This window comes from Eumetopias jubatus, unplaced genomic scaffold (assembly GCF_037043125.1).
Source record: "Eumetopias jubatus isolate StellerSeaLion01/CBP00866 unplaced genomic scaffold, mEumJub1_p1.0 scaffold_4, whole genome shotgun sequence".
Classification (NCBI taxonomy): domain Eukaryota; kingdom Metazoa; phylum Chordata; class Mammalia; order Carnivora; family Otariidae; genus Eumetopias; species Eumetopias jubatus.
Window position 1 is genome coordinate 99,774,100 of NW_028274810.1, and position 21,496 is coordinate 99,795,595.

Here is a 21,496-nt window from a genome sequence, read left to right on the forward strand (position 1 = left end):
ATATGTCTTTCTTCCTTTAAAATTTTAGGAGGCACTTTTTTCTAACAGACCAAAATACGCCCAAAATCTAGTGTGTGGCACTGATCTATGCACTAGCCTGATCATATTTGATTATATTCTGCTTTTTTTGTATTGTTCTGTTTTTGTTTTTATTTGTTTTTCTTTTTTTTTTCTTCTCTTTCTTTTTTCTTTCTTTCCCTTTCTTTTCCCCTGGTTTCAGGTCTTTTCTGATTTGTATACAGTATATTTGCTGGGGACGTTGTTAACCTGTTAGCATTTTGTTCTCTCATTCATCTATTCTCCTCTGGACAAAATGACAAGATGAAAAAAATCACCTCAGCCAAAAGAACAAGAGGTAGTACCGTCAGCCAGGGACCTACTCAATACGAACATTAGTACGATGTCGGACCTAGAGTTCAGAATCATGACTTTAAAGATACTAGCTGGGCTTGAAAAAAGCGTGGAAGTTATTAGAGAAACCCTTTCTGGAGAAATAAAAGAACTAAAATCTAACCAAGTCGAAATCAAAAAGGCTATTGATGAGGTGCAATCAAAAATGGGGGCACTAACTGCTAGGATAGATGAGGCAGAAGAGAGAATCAGTGATATAGAAGACCAAATGATGGAAAATAAAGAGGCTGAGAAAAAGAGAGAGAAACAACTACAGGATCACGAGGGCAGAATTCGAGAGATTAAGTGATACGATAAGACGAAACAACATTAGAATAATTGGGATCCCAGAAGAAGAAGAAAGAGAGAGAGGGGCAGAAGGTATATTGGAGCAAATAATAGCAGAGAACTTCCCTAATGTGGGGAAGGAAACAGGCATCAAAATCCAGGAGGCACAGAGAACCCCTCTCAAAATCAGTAATAATAGGTCAACACCCAGACATCTAGTAGTAAAACTTACGAGTCTCAGAGACAAAGAGAAAATCCTGAAAGCAGCTCGGGAGAAGAGATATGTAACCTACAATGGTAGAAACATTAGACTGGCAACAGACCTATCCACAGAGACCTGGCAGGCCAGAAAGGACTGGCAAGATATCTTCAGAGCACTAAACGAGAAAAATATGCAGCCAAGAATACTATATCCAGCTAGGCTGTCATTGAAAATAGAAGGAGAGATAAAAAGCTTCCAGGACAAACAAAAACTAAAGGAATTTGCAAACACGAAACCAGCCCTCCAAGAAATATTGAAAGGGGTACTCTAAGCAAAGAGAGAGCCTAAAAGCAGCATAGATCAGAAAGGAACACAGACAATATACAGTAACAGTCACCTTACAGGCAATACAATGGCACTAAATTCATACCTTTCAATAGTTACCCTGAATGTAAATGGGCTGAATGCCCCAATCAAAAGACACAAGCTATCAGACTGGATTAAAAAACAAGACCCATCAAAATGCTGTCTCCAAGAGACTCATTTTAGACCCAAAGACACCCCCAGATTGAAAGTGAGGGGGTGGAAAACCATTTACCATGTTAATGGACACCAAAAGAAAGCTGGGGTGGCAATCCTTCTATCAGACAAATTAGATTTTAAAACAAAGACTGTAATAAGAGATGAGAAAGGACACTATATCCTACTTAAAGGGTCTATCCAACAAGAAGATCTAACAATTGTAAATATCTATGCCCCTAACATGGGAGCAGCCAATTATATAAGGCAATTAATAACAAAAGCGAAGAAACACATTGACAACAATACAGTAATAGTGGGGGACTTTAACACCCCCGACTGAAATGGACAGATCATCTAAGCAAAAGATCAACAAGGAAATAAAGACTTTAAATGACACACTGGACCAAATGGACTTCACAGACATATTCAGAACATTCCATCCCAAAGCAACAGAATACACATTCTTCTCTAGTGCCCATGGAACATTCTCTAAAATAGATCACACCCTAGGTCACAAATCAGGTCTCAACCGGTACCAAAAGATTGGGATCATTCCCTGCATATTTTCAGACCACAGTGCTTTGAAACTAGAACTCAATCACAAGAGGAAAGTCGGAAAGAACCCAAATACATGGAGGCTAAAGAGCATCCTACTAAAGAATGAATGGGTCAACCAGGAAATTAAAGAAGAATTAAAAAAAATTCATGGAAACCAATGAAAATGAAAACACAACTGTTCAAAATCTTTGGGATACAGCAAAGGCAGTCCTGAGAGGAAAGTATAGAGCAATACAAGCCTTTCTCAAGAAACAAGAAAGGTCTCAAATACACAACCTAACCCTACACCTAAAGGCGCTGGAGAAAGAACAGCAAATAAAGCCTAAACCCAGCAGGAGAAGAGAAATCATAAAGATCAGAGCATAAATCCATGAACTAGAAACCAAAAGAACAGTAGAACAGATCAACGAAACTAGGAGCTGGTTCTTTGAAAGAATTAACAAGATTGATAAACCCCTGGCCAGACTGATCAAAAAGAAAAGAGAAATGACCCAAATCCACAAAATCATGAATGAAAGAGGAGAGATCACAACCAACACCAAAGAAATACAAACAATTATAAGAACATATTATGAGCAACTCTATGCCAGCAAATTAGATAACCTGGAAGAAATGGGTGCATTCCTAGAGATGTATCAACTACCAAAACTGAACCAGGAAGAAATAGAAAACCTGAACAGACCTATAGCCACTAAGGAAATTGAAGCAGTCATCAAAAAATCTCCCAAGAAACAAAAGCCCAGGGCCAGATGGCTTCCCAGGGGAATTCTATCAGACATTTAAAGAAGAATTAATACCTGTTCTCCTGAAACTGTTCCAAAAAATAGAAATGGAAGGAAAACTTCCAAACTCATTTTATGAGGCCAGCATTACCTTGATCCCCAAACCAGACAAAGACCCCATCAAAAAGGAGAATTACAGACCAATGTCCTTGATGAACATGGATGCAAAAATTCTCACCAAAATACTAGTCAATAGGATCCAACAGTACATTAAAAGGATTATTCACCACGACCAAGTGGGATTTATCCCTGGGCTGCAAGGATGGTTCAACATCCGCAAATCAATCAACGTGATACAATACATTAACAAAAGAAAGGACAAGAATCATATGATCCTCTCAATAGATGGAGAAAAAGCATTTGACAAAGTACAGCATCCTTTCTTAATCAAAACTCTTCAGAGTATAGGGATAGAGGGTACATACCTCAATATCATAAAAGCCATCTATGAAAAACCTACAGCAAATATCATTCTCAATGGGGAAAAGCTGAGAGCTTTTCCCCTAAGGTCAGGAACGCGGCAGGGATGTCCACTCTCACCACTGCTCTTCAACATAGTATTAGAAGTCCTAGCCACAGCAATCAGACACCAAAAAGAAATCAAAGGCATCCAAATCGGCAAAGAGGAAGTCAAACTCTCACTCTTTGCAGATGATATGATACTGTATGTGGAAAACCCAAAAGACTCCACCCCAAAACTGCTAGAACTCATACAGGAATTCAGTCAAGTAGCAGGATATAAAATCAATGCACAGAAATCAGTGGCATTCCTATACACCAACAAGACAGAAGAGAGACAAACCAAGAAGTCGATCCCATTCACAATTGCACCCAAAACCATAAGATACCTAGGAATAAATTTAACCAGAGGCAAAGGATCTGTACTCAGAAAACTATGAAATACTCATGAAAGAAACTGAAGAAGACACAAAGAAATGGAAAAAGTTCCATGCTCATGGATTGGGAGAACCAACATTGTGAAGATGTCAATGCTACCTAGAGCAGTCTACACATTCAATGCAATCCCCATCAAAATACCATCCACTTTTTTCAAAGAAATGGAACAAATAATCCTAAAATTTGTATGGAACCAGAAGAGACCCCGAATAGCCAGAGGAATGTTGAAAAAGAAAAGCAAAGCTGGTGGCATCACAATTCTGGACTTCCAGCTCTATTACAAAGCTGTCATCATCAAGACAGTATGATACTGGCACAAAACCAGACACATAGATCAATGGAACAGAATCGAGAGCCCAGAAATGGACCCTCAACTCTATGGTCAACTTATCTTTGACAAAGCAGGAAAGAATGTCCAGTGGCAAAAAGACAGTCTCTTCAACAAATGGTGTTGGGAAAATTGGACAGCCACATGCAGAAGAACGAAACTGGACCATTTCCTTACACCACACACAAAAACAGACTCCAAATGGTTGAAAGACCTAAACGTGAGACAGGAGTCCATCAAAATCCTAAAGGAGAACACAGGTAGCAAGCTCTTCGACCTCAGCCGCAGCAACTTCTTCCTAGAAACATCGCCAAAGGCAAGGGAAGCCAGGGCAAAAATGAACTACTGGGATTTCATCAAGATAAAAAGCTTTCGCACAGCAAAAGAAACAGTCCACAAAACCAAAAGACAACCGACAGAATGGGAGAAAATATTTGCAAATGACATATCAGATAAAGGGCTAGTATCCAAAATCTATAAAGAACTTATCAAACTCAACACCCAAAGAACAAATAATCCAATCAAGAAATGGGCAGAAGACATGAACAGACATTTTTCCAAAGACGTCCAAATGGCCAACAGACACATGAAAAAGTGCTCAACGTCGCTCGGCATCAGGGAAATCCAAATCAAAACCTCAAGGACATACCACCTCACACCCGTCAGAATGGCTAAAATTAACAAGTCAGGAAACGACAGATGTTGGCGGGGATGTGGAGAAAGGGGAACCCTCCTACACTGTTGGTGGGAATGCAAGCTGGTGCAACCCCTCTCGAAAACAGTATGGAGGTTCCTCAAACAGTTGAAAATAGAGCTACCATTTGATCCAGCAATTGCACTACTGGGTATTTACCCCAAAGATACAAATGTAGGGATCCGAAGGGGTACGTGCACCCCAATGTTTATAGCAGCAATGTCCACAATAGCCAAACTGTGGAAAGAGCCAAGATGTCCATCGACAGATGAATGGATAAAGAAGAGGTGGTATATATACACAATGGAATATTATGCAGCCATCAAAAGGAATGAGAGCTTGCCATTTGCAACGACGTGGATGGAACTGGAGGGTGTTATGCTGAGTGAAATAAGTCAATCAGAGAAAGACATGTATCATATGACCTCACTGATATGAGGAATTCTTAATCTCAGGAAACAAACTGAGGGTTGCTGGAGTGGTGGGGGGTGGGAGGGATGGGGTGGCTGGGTGATAGACATTGGGTAGGGTATGTGCTATGGTGAGCGCTGTGAATTGTGCAAGACTACTGAATCACGGATCTGTACTTCTGAAACAAATAATGCAACATATGTTAAGAAAAAAGAAAAAGAAGAAGATAGCAGGAGGGGAAGAATGAAGGGGAGTAAGTCGGAGGGGGAGATGAACCATGAGAGACGATGGACTCTGAAAAACAAACTGAGGGTTCTAGAGGGGAGGAGGGTAGGGGGATGGGTTAGCCTGGTGATGGGTATTAAAGAGGGCACGTTCTGCATGGAGCACTGGGTGTTATGCACAAACAATGAATCATGGAACACTACATCAAAAACTAATGATGTAATATATGATGATTAACATAACAATAAAAAATTTAAAAAAAGAGGCAAGAGAAATAACAAAAAAGCAAATTTAAACTAAGAGAAAGTAGAAGGAAATAATGAAGACCCTGCAGACATTAAAACGATAAAAAGAAGATATTATGAACAACTTTAGGCCTAGAAATTTTGAAACTTTAGATGTCATAGAAATACTGACACAAGATGAAATAAAAGTGTAAATAATCATATATCTAATAATTGACTAAAACACATAATTAAAAGCTTTCCTGTAATGAAAAAACTAAGCCCAGACAGCTTCATCAATGAAGGTTTCCAAACATTTAAGAAAGAAATAACAAAACTGTTATATAATAAACTCTTCCAAAGAGCAGAAAAAAGAGAGAATCATCTCCAGCTCATTCTATATGGCAAGTATGATACCAAAATCTGAGGAAGACTTAACAAGAAATGAAAATTATAGGTCAATCTTTCTTTTGAACAGAGACTCAAAAATCCTAAACAGAGTATAGCAAACTGAATATCCAATGTGTTATAAAAGCAATAACATAAAAGCTGAGTTTATTCCAGGAATGAAACTCGTTTATTTATTTTTTATTTTTTTATTTTTTAAAGATTTTATGGATTTATTTGACAGAGCGAGACACAGCGAAAGAGGGAACACAAGCAGGGGGAGTGGGAGAGGGAGAAGCAGGCTTCCCGCCGAGCAGGGAGCCTGATGCGGGGCTCGATCCCAGGACCCTGGGATCATGACCTGAGGTAAAGGCAGACGCTTAATGACTGAGCCACCCAGGCGCCCCTGAAAGACTAGTTTAATATCAGAAAACTAGTTGACATAAAAAAAAAAGAAAAACCTAGTTGATGTAATTCAACCACATTAACAGAAGAGAGGAGAAAAAAATTTCTGATCTCTTTAAAAGCTGTGGAAAAAGCATTTAATAAAATGCAACTTCTGTTAGGAATAAAACTTTTAAAATACTAGGAATAATGGGAAATGTTCTTCATCTGGTAACAGAAGTTATAAAAAACAACTTTCCCCTACTATTGAATTGGCAACAATAGAAAAATTTCAAGAAAGCTGCCTCTGTTCAAGATTGTACTAAAAATTATAGCCAGGATACTAAGGGACAGAAAAAAGTATAAGAAAGAAAACTGACTTCATTTACCAACAACACGAATATGTGTAGAAAGAAAATCTTAAAGCATCTCCAGAGTAACCATCGGCATTAACAGGTGATTAGCAAGATAGATACACAGAGATAGAGTTACAGATGCAGACATGACATCCTTTTTCTCATAGTCAGACGTGTCTGCAGGTCCCGGACCAAACACAGTGGCCACACTATGTGTTTGCTTCCTGTTCCTGTGATTTGTTTATTTGGAGGTGTTGGTACACGGGGAAAAATGCTTAGACTAAGAAACACAACAATGGTGCATTGGAAACTCAGGCTACTATCCAGCCATTGTGGGTTCCTTATGCCACCAGACAACATGCAAAAAAGGGAATTCCATGATGGCAGGAGTCAATGATCTTGATTATCAAGGGAAACTAGAGTTACTGTTTCAGAGTCCAGGGAAGGAGGAGAATGTCTGGAACCTGGAAGATCCTTTAAAGTGGCTCCTGGTCAATACCATGCTCAGGGGAAAAAGTTAACGGAAGTTTAGTAACCACATACTGAGGGATTGAGAACTCTCAGAAACCAAGGTTGGGTCACTCTGCCACATAAAGAACTCTGGTCAACTGAGGATCATGGACAGGGAAGGAGAAGCAGATTTACTCCCCACATTCGAATCCACTGGTCACAATGGAACTGCTTGCTTTGTGAGAACAAGTGGTACCTCAGGCAATCCCAGGACATGGAGTCACACACATACCTATTGAGCTCCCGGATGGCCCGGAGTCTGCGGATGTAGCGACGGCAGCTTGGCAGAATGGAGAGGTGGTGGGCGTGCAGGGTAAGAAAAAAGCATTCTGTAGGGAATTTCGGCTCAGAAAATGGAGGCTGATCTCCATCTAGGAAAAATAACATGATTCCCTAAAGTCTCTAACAAGACTAAATCAGGAGAAAAAAGCACAATTAAGACAGAATTACCCTTGAGTTTTCAAGAAGTTTAAGCATGTTTTTTAAAAAATATAGACTAGGGGTGCCTAGGTGGCTCAGTCGGTTAAGCGTCTGCCTTCGGCTCAGGTCATGATCCCAGGGTCCTGGGATCGAGCCCCATGTCGGGTTCCCTGCACGGCGGGGAGCCTGCTTCTCCCTCTCCCTCTGCTGCTCCCCCTGCTTGTGTGCTCTCTCTCTCTCTCTGTCAAATAAATAAATAAAATCTTAAAAAAAAATTAAAAAAATATAGACTAGTTATGTCCTGCTTATATGTTCTGTCCTGCTTAAGACAGAATTCCTATGAGCTCCATTTAATGACTAGGTATCCTGCCCCATCTGATTAAGTGTTTGCACAGATGTACATCAACAATCTGTTGTTATATGCCTTCCTGATGTATTTTATATAACCATTCCTATAATTCAACACAGGTCATTGAAACATCACCTTGAATCTCAAAATGTTATTGGACTATGTTAATAATCTACAGATTCCAAAGACACTTCCCTACTGTGCGCATGTTTGTCATTTTTTTTCTTTTAAAGATTTTATTTATTTATTCGAGAGAGAGAGAGAGAATGAGAGAGAAAGCACATGAGATGGGGGGAGGGTCAGAGGGAGAAGCAGACTCCCTGCCGAGCAGGGAGCCCGATGTGCGACTCGATCCAGGGACTCCAGGATCATGACCTGAGCCGAAGGCAGTCGCTTAACCAACTGAGCCACCCAGGCGCCCCATGTTTGTCATTTTTAATTTTTCTCTATTATAAACAGTGCTTGGAAGATCTACGTATGAAAAATTACTCCCTCACCCCACTCCCAGCACTGGGAGCATGTTCTAAAATGTAAAATTATTGAGAATGACAGTGTTATAATTTTGGTATAAATCAGAATTCATTAAATAAATTGAGTAAATGCCATCTATTTCCTCACAAACTTATATTCTATCTTATCAGTTTGTTTTTGGATTATCTATTTATTTTTAAATATTTTATTTTTAAGTAATCCCTATGCCCAATGTGGGGCTCAAACTCACAACCCTGAGATCAAGAGTCACAAGCTCCACTGACTGAGCCAGCCAGACATCCCTGTTTTTGGATAATTTACACATATACAACAGTAACCTGAATTTCCAATTTGTATCTAATTCCTATTAGTATGCATATTTTTTCCAACAAGTATATTTTATTTTCTATGATATATACTGCCTACATTTCTTTCCCCAAACTAAAACTATCTCTTGGTAGAATTTAGTCTGGGCCTTATACATTTATAACGGTTCTACATTTTGAAAGGCACGATTCTATCAAACGTATGACATATATTTTGCCCCATTTTTAAGTTTTACATATTCATTTTGTCTCATTCTACAAAAAGCATATTTATCTATTAAGATACTGTACATACATATTGTCTCTGATGATATGCTTCGTCTCTTAAACCATTATAAATTTCTGTTTCCTTCATGGGTGGGTCAAATCCTGTTTGTTTTTTTCATGTTTTATGTTTATTTTGTGTGTGTGTGTGTGTGTGTGTGTGTGTGTGTATACACATATATATATTTTTTAAATGTTTAACCCTTTGATTCTTCTGGAATCCATGATATGATTCCAAGACGATACCAGGGACTAATTCAAATCACACTAATCAAATAATAACTTTATTGTTCATCAGATACTTAGTTCTTATTATAGTTTACATGTTTCTCTGGAATGTGTGCACGCATCTGATTATGATACTGACAGGTAAGCATGGAATCCCTATCCTATTCCATGAATGATTTTATAATATTTAAAAAATAAATGCCATAGGGTTTTGATGTCTGTTATTAACATGTTTTATAACACAGAAAGGAAAAAGATCAACAACTGTTACACCTTTAAAATATTCATATTTTAAATACCAACACAGCATCAAGATCTATGAAATATTTCATGAGAACTTTAATTGGTATATAAAAATCTCTATCATAAGTCTCTGCTATTGTTTTTATTATATTTCTTTTTGGGTTTTGTTTTTGTTTTTGTTTTGTTTTACTCTAAGTGGGTATATTTCCTTCCACTTGTTCTATGTATCTGTTTGACTTTGGCCAAGCCAAATAAGAACATTTTTACTGTGTTAATTTTTATTGTGTATCTCTGGCTCATAAATTCATTTTCTGGAGAGGAAACAATTTGTGAGTAATCATTAGCATCCAAATAAAATAAATTTACAAGAAGTTTTTAAATAAAAGGGCAGCGTTTTAATGACCTCACAATGAGCAATGTCACTCACAGAGTTCAGCCAGCCAGTCATTCACGTCCTCCATCGTCGCATTCACTCTCGTCTCGTCATTAGGAAGAGTAATCCGACACCTTGGGTGGAATATATATGTGGGATCCACTGTCTCTAACTTGATCTTTGTACTTAGCTGCTGCAGCACCCAAAGGAAATTCAGCATGAATCCATCTGTAGATACCAATCTATCATCTGTCTGCAGAATATGAAAAAAAGGTATTTAAAATAACGATTTAAATGGAAATTTTGGCACAACTTTGTAAGGAAGGAAACCGGACATTCATCCCAAAGTCAGTGAGAGGACATATATCATCACCATTGTCATTTTATCAGCAGGTGCTCTTTGTGGAGTATTAATCCTATGTGAAGCATTTTATACATTCACTGAATCTTCAGAAGAGCCCTTGGAAGTCAGTGATACTGCTATTCACATTTCATAGAGGGGGAAACTAAGGCTCAGAGAGTTAAATGACATGCTTAAGATCTTCAAAATTAATTAAGGTAGAAACACAATAAATGTTCCTTCCTTTCTCTTCTTTATTCCCCCTCAAGAGATTCAAAACCCTAGTTTCACTCAGTACCATTTGACTAACAGTTTCTCTGGCTGACATCATTAGTGAAGTCCTGTATTAACAGCGTGACAATTATTAATAACGGTAGTTAACAACAGGCACTGTTCTAACAGCCTTACGGATAGTAAACCCACAGTTAGGAACCATTATTATCCCCATTTAGCACTTAGGAAACCGAGGCACAGAGAAATAAATGTCTAAGGTCCCACCATTAGTAAACGGTGGGACCACAACAGGAAACCCAGGTAGTCTCATGCAGGCCATACTCTTCTCTAGACCTTTTTTCTTCTTCTCAGTAGAAATGTCACATCATTCAATCATTACTTATTAATAATATAGGAAGGATGGATGCCCTTTCAACTTCTCTACCCTTGCACAGTAGTCCAGGCCACCAGGCTCCTCACCAGATCTGATACACTTATAACCTTGTAACTGGTCTCCTCGGGTCTGCTTCTGTCCCTCCTCCCACTTTAGTCCATTTTCCACACAGCACATTTGGTGGTTTCCTTGCTGAAAAACCTCCAGGGGCGTCCCATTACAGTTCTTACCACGTCAGCCCCAGCCTGATGGAGCCTCTGCCCGCCCTGCTAGCCCGTGACCCGCCATTCTCCTTCCCGTACGCTACTCTCCAGCCACTGAAGTCTGCATGTGGGGCTTGTTCCAAAGTTAGATCATTCCCACCTTGGTGCCTTACACAGGTCTAGAAAATTCTCTTCCCAGCCTTGAAATGGCTGACTTTCACATCAGCTCGGTCTCTGATGAAACGTCACCTCCTTAAAGGTGTCTACCCTACCGCTGATCGAAACTCCCATACCTTCCTTCTGGTACCTCCATGGTTACTCCTGTGTCCTCTACCTTGCTTTATTTGCTTCACAGATTCTACAACTGCCTGAAATAATATATTTATATCCCTACTCATTGAGCCTATGGAACATAAGCTGCACAAAGGAAGGAAGTTTTACTACCCTGCTCAATACCATGTCACCATTTCCTAGAACAATGCCTGGTAGATACTGAGTGAAGACAAGTTAGATGAATGAATTTAGCGAATCAATAAAAGTGGTCTTTATGAATCCTACCTGCATCTGTGCTTTCTTCATGTTGGCATTGACGACAGCTGCCATGTAACTAAGAGCAGCCTCACGGGTCTCACCGTTTAACAGAATACTATGCAGAATCTTGAATAGCTCTTGCTGGAATTTATTTTAGAAAGGAAGAAAAGAGAAATTAAGGCTTGACTTTAAAAAAAATGATTCCTTTTGACCTCAAGAACAGCTGGACTTCTTTCCCCTTTCTCTCCTCTCCTTCCGCTCATTTTAAGAGAACCTGACTACAAGAGGAACAGAAGTGTCCAAATTCAACTGTGTCAAGACAATTCGCGTGAAAGCAGATGGTGGGCTGGAGGAGGCAAGTAGTTAGAGTTTTAATAAAATAGCCTTTGCTATTGCCTTTTAGGGACAGGATCAAAATTACCTTAATTATGCTATCGTTAGCCTCTAATTTTGCTGCCGAAAAATCTCAGAACTGAAGACATACTAATCTACACTTGAGACACACGAGTCATCAAGGAGTACGTGCAAACTAACAGCGCTCGTTCACTCTCGTGTTTTAAAGGCCTACGAGCAGGCTGGAGAGAGAGCGTGGCCACTAACCTCAGAACCAGTCCCCAGTGATGCTACATACTACTGTTGTGGCAGTTATTACTCAAGACACTGGTTACTTATATACAGCCTCTCTGTCACTTGTCCTTTGAATTCATTTTCCAAACACCTACCCTTCCCAGCTCCAAGTAATGCTGCAGTGATTGGCTGACCACGCGAGTGTTCTCCAGGGTAATGGCAGGCCCTGAGAAATATTTTTCAACCACCTTAGCCTGGGAAAAGAAGGGAAAAATTCCATCGATATATGCACATTTAGGAAGGAATCTGAACATCAGAGCAGCAAAGTACAAATGGCCACTGTACTTACATCATCTTCTGCAAAGACTGAGAAGCTGAAGAAAGCCCCCAAATAGGAGAGTCTCTGCAGCTCCCGCCCAGAGCCAGGGCTTAAAGATTTAGGCAACCACAACGGCAAAGAAGCCACCTACGCAAAGAATGGAAGAGGCAAGTCAAGCTGCTACATCGGCAAGTCAGGGGAAAATGTAATGAACGGAGTTCTCGACAGCTAACCTGTCCAGCTGGGTCCCAGCCTCCGGTACCATGGCTGACAGTTAACACACAAAAACCCAAAGCTCACAAACGTGCTAGGATCCCTGTTGGTATTTTCTCATCTCATATGGAGGCAGAAAAGCCTCCAACTTCTCTACATTTTCACAGGATAGTCTTTTGATTTTTATGTTTCGAGAAGCTCTTTTATAGAGTTCAGATGAACTATTTTTACACTATCAAAGGACTCAGGTAAATTTTTCCATAGGATTTGTTTTCCTCATTGCACGATACTTATACAAAAATCATGGAAGAAAGTAAATAACATATAGGGTTAAACAATTTAACTACTGAGAGCCACCCAGACATGTTACCTACATCTAATCTAAATGTCCTCTAAGAGAATTTTTTTTTCCATATAATGTTACTTAAGGGTTATCTTCGGAGTTACCCGTTCATTGAACATGTGCAAGTCCATCAGGGAGGCACTCACCAAATTGCACACAGGGTGTGTCTTCCCAAACTTGGTTTCGCAAAGCTCACCTAAAGCCTAGAAATAAGATCAGAAAAGTGTCATTTTTTAAAAAAGATTTATTTATTTGAGACAGAGAGAGAACAAGCAGGGGGGAGGGGCAGAGGGAGAGGGAGAAGCAGACTCCTTGCTGAGCAGGGAGCCCCATGCAGGGCTCGATCCCAGGACCCCAGGATCGTGACCTGAGCCGAAGACACATGCTTCACCGACTGAGACACCCAGGCACCCCGCAGAAAAGTGTCATTTATATGTATTCCATCTTAAACTGAATGCCATGTGTAGTATCAAGGAACAGCTCTAATGCTGCTTTAAATACATCTGCATTCCTTCCAAAACACTAAGAGCTTCACTGTTTTTCTGATGAGTAAGCTAATACCTGCATGTTGTAAAAAACTTCAGATAAAACAGAAATACAAAATGAAACTAAGAATCACTCATAAACTTTACCCGAAGAGATTAACCTCTATTGATATCTTAGTTAACAACTTTCCAGCCATAATTTTTGTGCCTGTACACATTGAAATCATTATATACAAAAGTATTATATACTTTATATACAAAGTGATTTTTTCACTTAACATCTTTCCATGTCAAAAAAAAAAAAGATATGCTTCATAAACTTGAGATGGCTAGTCTTGCCAGTGCTAAATAGGACTATAAATCATTACCATCTAATAAGCTACCAAATTCAGAACATATTTAAAAGCATTAGTTGGCTTCAAGATCTCGGATAATTTTGAGAACTCCCAACATTTTCCTTTGGAGCTGCAATCATTCTCACATTAGAGAATCAGGAAAAGTAGGTTTTAGGGACATAAACAGTTTAACACAGCCGGCGTATTCCAGCCAAACACTATTTTAACAGTGAGCTTCATTTCCTGTGATTTGAACATGGCTACCAAAGTTCCCGAGCCAGCCAGCGGAAGCTGCTTCTGAGGCAATGCATGTAGGCACTGACAGGTCTCTGAGGTGCCACTGAGAAGGAAAAGCTCTTGCTGCAGAGGGCAGGGGTTCCCAAACGGTGCTGCACGTTAGGATCACCAGGGGAGGTGGAAAAACCCAGCGCCAGGCCCCATCCCCACCATACCCGCGGCCAGCGGAATCACAATGTGTGGGAGCCAGGTACCGGGTGTTTTTTAAAGATCCCCAGGTGATTCCAGGGCATGGCAACCTTGGGAGGCACGGAGCCAGAGAACAATCACGATTGTTTCTGATTGCAGCTCCAGTGGTCTTCCTCTTCCTGCTCCCATTGTCCTTCCTCACACAGCGCTCTCTCGGCTGTACAAGCATCAATAATGGTATAAAACAAAACTATTGTCTGTCATAATGGAGGCCTTTGTCTTTTGAGCACGAGGAACATTTTGTTGATATCTGACACTGAATGCTCCTTACTGAGACATCGAGCCAGTTCAGACCGCAACGGAAAAGCTAACCATTCTGTGAAGGAACATTTACATCAACCGCTGAGAATGAATGTGCACTCGAATATTTCATCACTGGACTCAAACAATCAGATGGTTTCGCTTCCTTTTATCTGGCACGGACAGAATTATGCATAAGGATTAACAGAATTTTATTTGGAACCCAAATGACATGGGCAGTAGAAGGAGCCCTGACACAAATCCATTCAAAGTTATTCTAAAAAGAATTGCTATTTCGCCTTCTAATTTCCCACAGTATCTTCGCCTCTTAGCTCCATTTTGATTGATTAAAATTGAGACATGCATCCTTCATGTACACCTCTGAGTTAGCATTTATCATGCTGTGATTATCTGCGCTGTTGCAAACTTGAGTTTTGCAGTGGGTCAGGAGCAACTTGTAGAGAGGTGCCTGGTCTAATTAGCCCCAGTGTCTGGCACAGAAGAGGTCCTCAGTGATCCTGACTTAATGGTAAGATGGAATTAAGTCAGTAGAATGAGTACAAGGAACAACTGTAGTAAAAAGATCAATTTAACCAAGGCCTTAATTTATAAGACTGTATTTATTCAGAGTTAGCGAATTTTGTATTTTGATATTTTTTCCTTCACATCCTAGAGTGAAAAATATTTAGTCATATGTCAGAGTATTTTTCTCCCCAAATTTTCAAGAAGCCAATTCACAAAGAAAAGGGTCTTTTCTTTTCTTTCTGGTTCCAGTGTGTTCACAGCAGTCAGGACCCTCCGTGAGAGTCTAGGGGGAAGTCTGCCCACAATTTACGCTTGCTGTAGGTGCCTGAAAGAGCTAAGCAGGTCTGTTTCCCACAGGAAGCTTAAAGGAAATGGGGAAGGGAAAGAAGAAAACTACTCTGAGGTTTTTCTGTCACTGCATGAAGCTCTGGGTTACTTTTCCTAGTAAAACTATGCCTTTTTACTTGCATTTGTAATAGTTCTTTTTCTTTTTTTTTTAAATAACAGAACTGCATTCCAATCATGGTATGCCTGTTGCCAGGAAGATCAGAAGGATAGATCGAGAGCCAACATTTTCGTAAGCTACACAGTCAGGCGAAGTGTATTTTAGGGCCTACGTCACTGACTCCTGCCAAGGGCTCGCGTGTGCAGATCACGTCCTAGGCTGCTACCTCCCTCTCTTCACTGATACATCTCACTGCACACCAAACACTGCATGGCCAACAAAATGCTTTCAGATTTTAAGTGTAAAAACAAGGTTGATCACCTGAAAGAAAAGTGTGTGTTACAATCATCTGGAAGAAAGCGTCTGGTGAGTGGCTTAAAGAAAACGAAGAGAGGTTTACCATGAGGGGGTACTTAAAGTAGTCACTATCGAGGGAGCACTCTTTGGCAGCGAGAGCCAGGCCTTGTAAAATGGGGATAAAGATCTGTAAGAAAAAAGAAATTGGAAATATAAGCTTAGGAAACATTAAGAACAGGAGGCATGTTAAAATGAAGTGCTAAATCTGAATGTCTAAGCATGTCCACCTTCCCCAAGGAAAAGCTGTTTTGTTTATAAAGGAGTCTAGTAGCCAACCACGGAGTGCGGCTCTGTCCTCCAACGAGGCTGACCATAACGTGACACAGCTGAATTTTCCCGAGGTAACAGGATCTGGTGAGCCCTAATTCTCTGGCAAGACTCCGAGTGACTCAACAGAAACTCACAATTTTTGAGCCTGCTACAGGAGTCCCCAGGGGTCCTCGCTCTAGTCAACTGAATTCTCTACATCTCAACAATGAGTATGTTTCTGATGACCAAGCACCTACAATCTGTAAAGAAACTGGACTAAATGTTCCACTATTTTCTCAACTCTACCAGTATTTTAAAAAATTATTCGCAGCCACTCTCCCACCTCCATCTGATTCTTCCCATCTCTCCCTGTTTATTTTGAAAAGAAAAACACACCAGTAACGGATATTATTATCCCTACATTAACTTTAATTCCGTAGAGCAAAGAGATAGCTGCTAAGTGTGGAATAGGCAAAACTAAACTTGACTAGAATGACTTACCTCCGTTTGTGGTATAATGAAAACACGAGCATGATGCCAGAGCTCGAGGGCACCCATATTTATTTTTACAAGTTTACCATAAACACCAGAGCATGCTATCACCATGCAAGATTTGCTCAGCACAGCTCATCTACAAATGTCACAACACACTCACTGACCGACTTATTTAGAGAGTTGGTTGGGATTTAAGACTAATAACATTAACTAGAAGATGGTATAAACAACAGCCGACAACCTGTACGTCAGCAAGTTGAAATGGGAACGCTCTATAAAGCCACTAGAAAATCTGAAAAATTCCCTTTCCGACTAATTTCATCCCGTTGTACTGAGCAGCTTGGTCATTTAAGGAGCACAGGAAACTTACACAGTTTAAAAAAAAAAAAAAAAAAGGTGCCCTGGATTACAAAGTGCCTGTGGGGTGTCTTCAGGTAACAAGATAGCTCTGGAAGAGATCGTTCGTTCCAGTTTTTGCAACTCAAACCATCAGGGTAGAAGTAACGTGCTGTCAGAAGCCAGCTAAGAACGGATAGGTAAAGCTGAGGTGTGGGGATGGGGGAACGATAACATCACAATCAGGAAAAACAAAACTGAAGTTCCCAAATCACCAAAATAAATTTTCACAATTGGTCATTTAGAATAATCTCAACATTTTTTCCAGAATGCTATAAAGAAAACATCTTTATGTTTTCTAGTAGACTTAACCTCTTCTGCAGGTAGGATTTAATTTATAATAGACAAGGTATTACTAGATATATTTTTCAAATAGTCAAGCATTATAATATTTGTGTGACTTATGTATTTTTTTTTAAGATTTTATTTATTTATTTGAGCCAGAGAATGAGCAGGGGGTGGGGCAGAGGGAGAGGGAGAAGCAGACTCCTTGCTGAGCAGGGAGCCTGATGCAGGGCTCGATCCCAGGACCCTGAAATCATAACCTGAGCCGAAGGCAGACGCTTCACCGACTGAGCCACCCAGGCGCCACTATTTGTGTGACTTATGTATTTTAAATGATTCTCTTGTTTTCAAATAAACACCTTGGAGCAATGACAAAAAAAAAAAAAAATTACAAGTATTCATCTCCAATCCTAAATTCTAGCTGCTATTTGTTTATTCATCTGTGAATATCTCAAACATTAAAAGGAGACTGAAGTTTCAGTCAGAAGATTTAATAGTTCAAATCTGCCAAACTCTTCAGACAAAAAAAGTGAAGTGTTGTTTTCCATTCACTCGTCATTTTTCTCTAGAAAAAAACACCTGGTAACACAAAGACAGACATGGAGTGTTCAGGACCAAGTGGCAGGAAAGGCATCTGAATGCTATAATTAAAAAGAAATAGTGGGGGGCACCTGGGTGGTTTAGTCAGTTAAGAGTCCGACTCTTTGATTTTGGCTCAGGGCATGATCTCAGGGTTGTGAGATCGAGCCCCCTGTTGGGCTCCACGTTCTATGCGGAGCCTGCTTAAGATTTTGTTTGCCCCCTCCCCCCATCTCTCTTTCTCTCTCCCCCACCTGAGGAGGAAGAAAAAAAAAAAAAAGAAATAGTGGATGCACAACACTGTGAATGTACCAAATGTCACGGACTGGTTCATTTTGTTATGTGGATTTCATCTCAATTAAAAAACAAAAAAGAGGTCACTTCACAACGTCCGTGTAAGTTTCTTTATGAATAAGATCGGTATAACCCAGTCCTTTCAGCTGATCGCGGGGCTGATTTTATAGAGCTAAAGCTACTCTGCGTTCCTCGAATGAAGACAACAGGAAAAGTGTTCTCATTTTTTTTTTAAGAATTTATTTTTTTAAGTTATTTCCCACACAGCGGGGGCTAGAAATCACAACCCCAAGATCAAGAGTCGCAAGCTCCACTGACTGAGCCAGGTAGGTGCCCCGGAAGAGTATTCTAATTAATGCACATCATATACACAACAGAGGGCACCACTTAAACCTTCCCAAATGCTTATTTATTTTCTTTTTTTCTTTTATGTAGGCTGCAGGCCCCGTGTGGAGCTGGACATGGGGCTCGATCCCACAACCCTGAGATCAAGACCTGAGCCAAGGTCGAGTCAGATGCTTAACTGACTGAGCCAGCCAGGTGCCCTGACAGTTACTTATTTCCATCATAGTTCACTTCTCTCTCTAGAGAGGAAAAGCTCACTATGCTGCCTTGAGTATTCCTGCGAGTCAACAAGACCATCATCTAAGAAACTTGGTCAATGAACTCCTAAGACAGTCATGATACTAACTAGGAGTTTTGCTTCTGGATTCTTCTTTTACTAATATTTTGGAAACTGTTAAAAACACAATTCCTGAGATTTTAAATTAATGGTTACAAATAATATTAGGTATAAAAACAAATAAAAAGGAATCATATCGCTTACAGCTACTGCCTCTGTTCTGTGTAGAAAGAAAACGATCCTACGGTAAATTGTAAGAAAGCGTCATAAAAATCCTTCCATCACTGGAAACGGTTTGTGTGGAAGTTGCTGTGGCCAAGTGCTCATGTCACGGTGCAGGCTGGGATACAGCAACCAAATGTGATGCCCAAGTTTCACCTTGGAAGAAACTTTCAAGACTAAATAAGTAGCTTTATTACTAAATATCCCATATCTGCATTTGCACTTGACTTCACAGAGTGAGCTATAAAAGCTGTATGAATACTTAATGAAAGAAGTAATTAGTAAGATATGAGACATCGTTCCCAGTTGAGTGGTGAGACGACAAAAGATTCTGTGTGGTACGCAAACTGCACTGAGCTAATTTCGTCGCTGGTTAACTAATCTCCTTCTTGCAAACTCGGAGAACTAATTTTCAACATGACTCAATTGGCAAACGCACGTCGTGTCTTATGCCATCTCTTGGTATTCTTGTGTTAAAAGCACCTTGAAATGAGGGACAGGGCCTTACACTTCTTCCCTCTCAAGGCACTTAGCACTGTTTAAAATACTTGACGCTTGGGGCACCCGGGTGGCTCAGTCGTTAAGCGTCTGCCTTCGGCTCAGGTCATGATCTCAGGGTCCTGACATCGAGCCCGCGTCGGGCTCCCTGCTCGGCAGGAAGTGTGCTTCTCCCTCTCCCACTCCCCCTGCTTGTGTTCCCTCTCTCGCTGTGTCTCTCTGTCAAAAAAATAAATAAAATATTTTAAAAATAAAATAAAACACTTGATGCTTGACTGCTTGAAATGAACAAATGATTTGAACAATGCAGCTATCAATCTGATTATCTCAAGAAAGAAATACCAGATCTCTCTGAGCAATCAACACATGCATGTTCAAATTGTGAAACAGAAGTTTTCAATAGATGGTGTCTTTAGAAATCAGCCTTGGCATAGAAGCTCCTAGGTTAAACGTCCTGGTAGCAAATTCACAAAACCTCACCTGCTTGAACACTTCTTCATCCTGGTGAGTGGTCCTCACCAATTCCTGCATAAAGCCATACGGGAGATTCCTGCAGAGCATATACGGCACCAGGAAGGACGGCTGCTGCATGGACCTGCGAACCCACAAGAGTCAAGGACCGTGATGGCTCAGCTCATCCGTGTGCGATACACGGCACACGGGCTGTCACGTCAGCTGACGTGTCCAGCCAAATGTCAAACTTTAAATCTCCCAAATATTCTACACAACAGTTTCAGGCAAAAGACCACCCTTCTTAAATTGTTCATAATCACTTTTTGGTCTTTTTAATGAAGAGACTATAGAAAGTTTCAAAGAATCCATTCTTTCCTACAGTCAAGCCCTTTAAAAATAAAGCATTACCCAAAAAATGAGGCATTATATGTCTCTTTTACCTATTTGTTTATGGCGCATCCAACTGAAAAGAAAAGATCAGCGGTGGCTGAGGACTTTTAAATAAAACTCTTGTTAATTTTAATCATAGAATATTTTTTTTGGTTTTGGTCCACGTTTATCCTTTTCTTTCTTCTTCTTCTTTTTTTTTTTTTTCCTTTTTAAGGTTCATTTATGTAATCTCTTTACCCAACATGGGACTCGAACTCACGACCGACCTCAGGAGATCAAGAGTCCCTCGCTTCCCTGACTGAGCCAGCCAGGCGCCCCCAAATTTTTCCTTCTTTTTGACAATTTTCAAAAACAGATTGTTCTGGTACAGAAAATAATATAAGAACATCTAGAACACATAAATGTTGTAACTCTGCCATTTCTTCCTCAGAAATTTTTGCATTACTTTTCCTTCAGATATTTTCATAAAATAAATGAAATATATAAATACTCTTATATTGAACTAGAAACCTTGATGGGACTCTCCGAAACAATCGATAATGTAGTGTATTCTGGGTGATTCCCAAACTAACTGCTCTCCCACTGTTATTTATCACTGAATAACAGAAATTGATTGTATGTACATTTTTTCACATTTTTTCAAAGATCTCCCCTGATTTCAAGGAGCTGCTTTTAAACTAAATACTAATTCCCTGCCTTGATGCTGACATATTTCAACAGTGGTCTAGAAGTAAAGCAGACAGTGTTTTATTTTCATGGTGTTTCAGAGAAGGAAAGGGACCCCTGGGTCACCCATTCAACCACTTTTGTCTTCCAGGTAAGAAAGTGCGTGATCCAAGGCGAGGGGAGTCAGCCGGACAGCCCAGTGTCCGCTGACGGATAGGCTCCTCCCCCTGCTACCACGAGCGCTCCGCTGACGGATAGGCTCCTCCCCCTGCTACCACGAGCGCACACGGTTTTCCCTACCTTGGCTGCGTGAGGGAGCCTTGTAGGACTAACGCAGTATGGGATATGCACTGGGAGCGGACGTTGCTCAGAAGCTGGCTGACTGCTGGCTGGCTGCACATCTGAAAGAAAAAGGCAGAGGAGGTCAGGACTGCAAAAACAAACAAAATAAGCCTGTACTGCTGAAAACTGACAAGAGTCAGGAGACGTCAATCTCCAGGCAATGGCACGCTTTTCTCT

The 21,496-nt window shown here is 40.3% G+C and overlaps 1 protein-coding gene across 1 annotated transcript in view; it reads right to left on the reverse strand.

Annotated features, from left to right (window-relative positions):
* Positions 1-21,496, reverse strand: part of UBE4B (ubiquitination factor E4B) — a 128,815-nt gene that overhangs the window by 32,064 nt on the left and 75,255 nt on the right. Inside the window, exons 8-16 of the mRNA XM_028108147.2 lie at positions 21,278-21,378; positions 19,949-20,063; positions 15,872-15,955; positions 13,102-13,158; positions 12,430-12,546; positions 12,236-12,334; positions 11,541-11,654; positions 9,887-10,085; positions 7,391-7,529 (exon numbers count right to left, since the gene is read on the reverse strand). Of these exons, the coding sequence (XP_027963948.1) occupies positions 7,391-7,529; positions 9,887-10,085; positions 11,541-11,654; positions 12,236-12,334; positions 12,430-12,546; positions 13,102-13,158; positions 15,872-15,955; positions 19,949-20,063; positions 21,278-21,378 (1,025 nt within the window). The remainder of the gene's footprint in view (positions 1-7,390; positions 7,530-9,886; positions 10,086-11,540; positions 11,655-12,235; positions 12,335-12,429; positions 12,547-13,101; positions 13,159-15,871; positions 15,956-19,948; positions 20,064-21,277; positions 21,379-21,496) is intronic.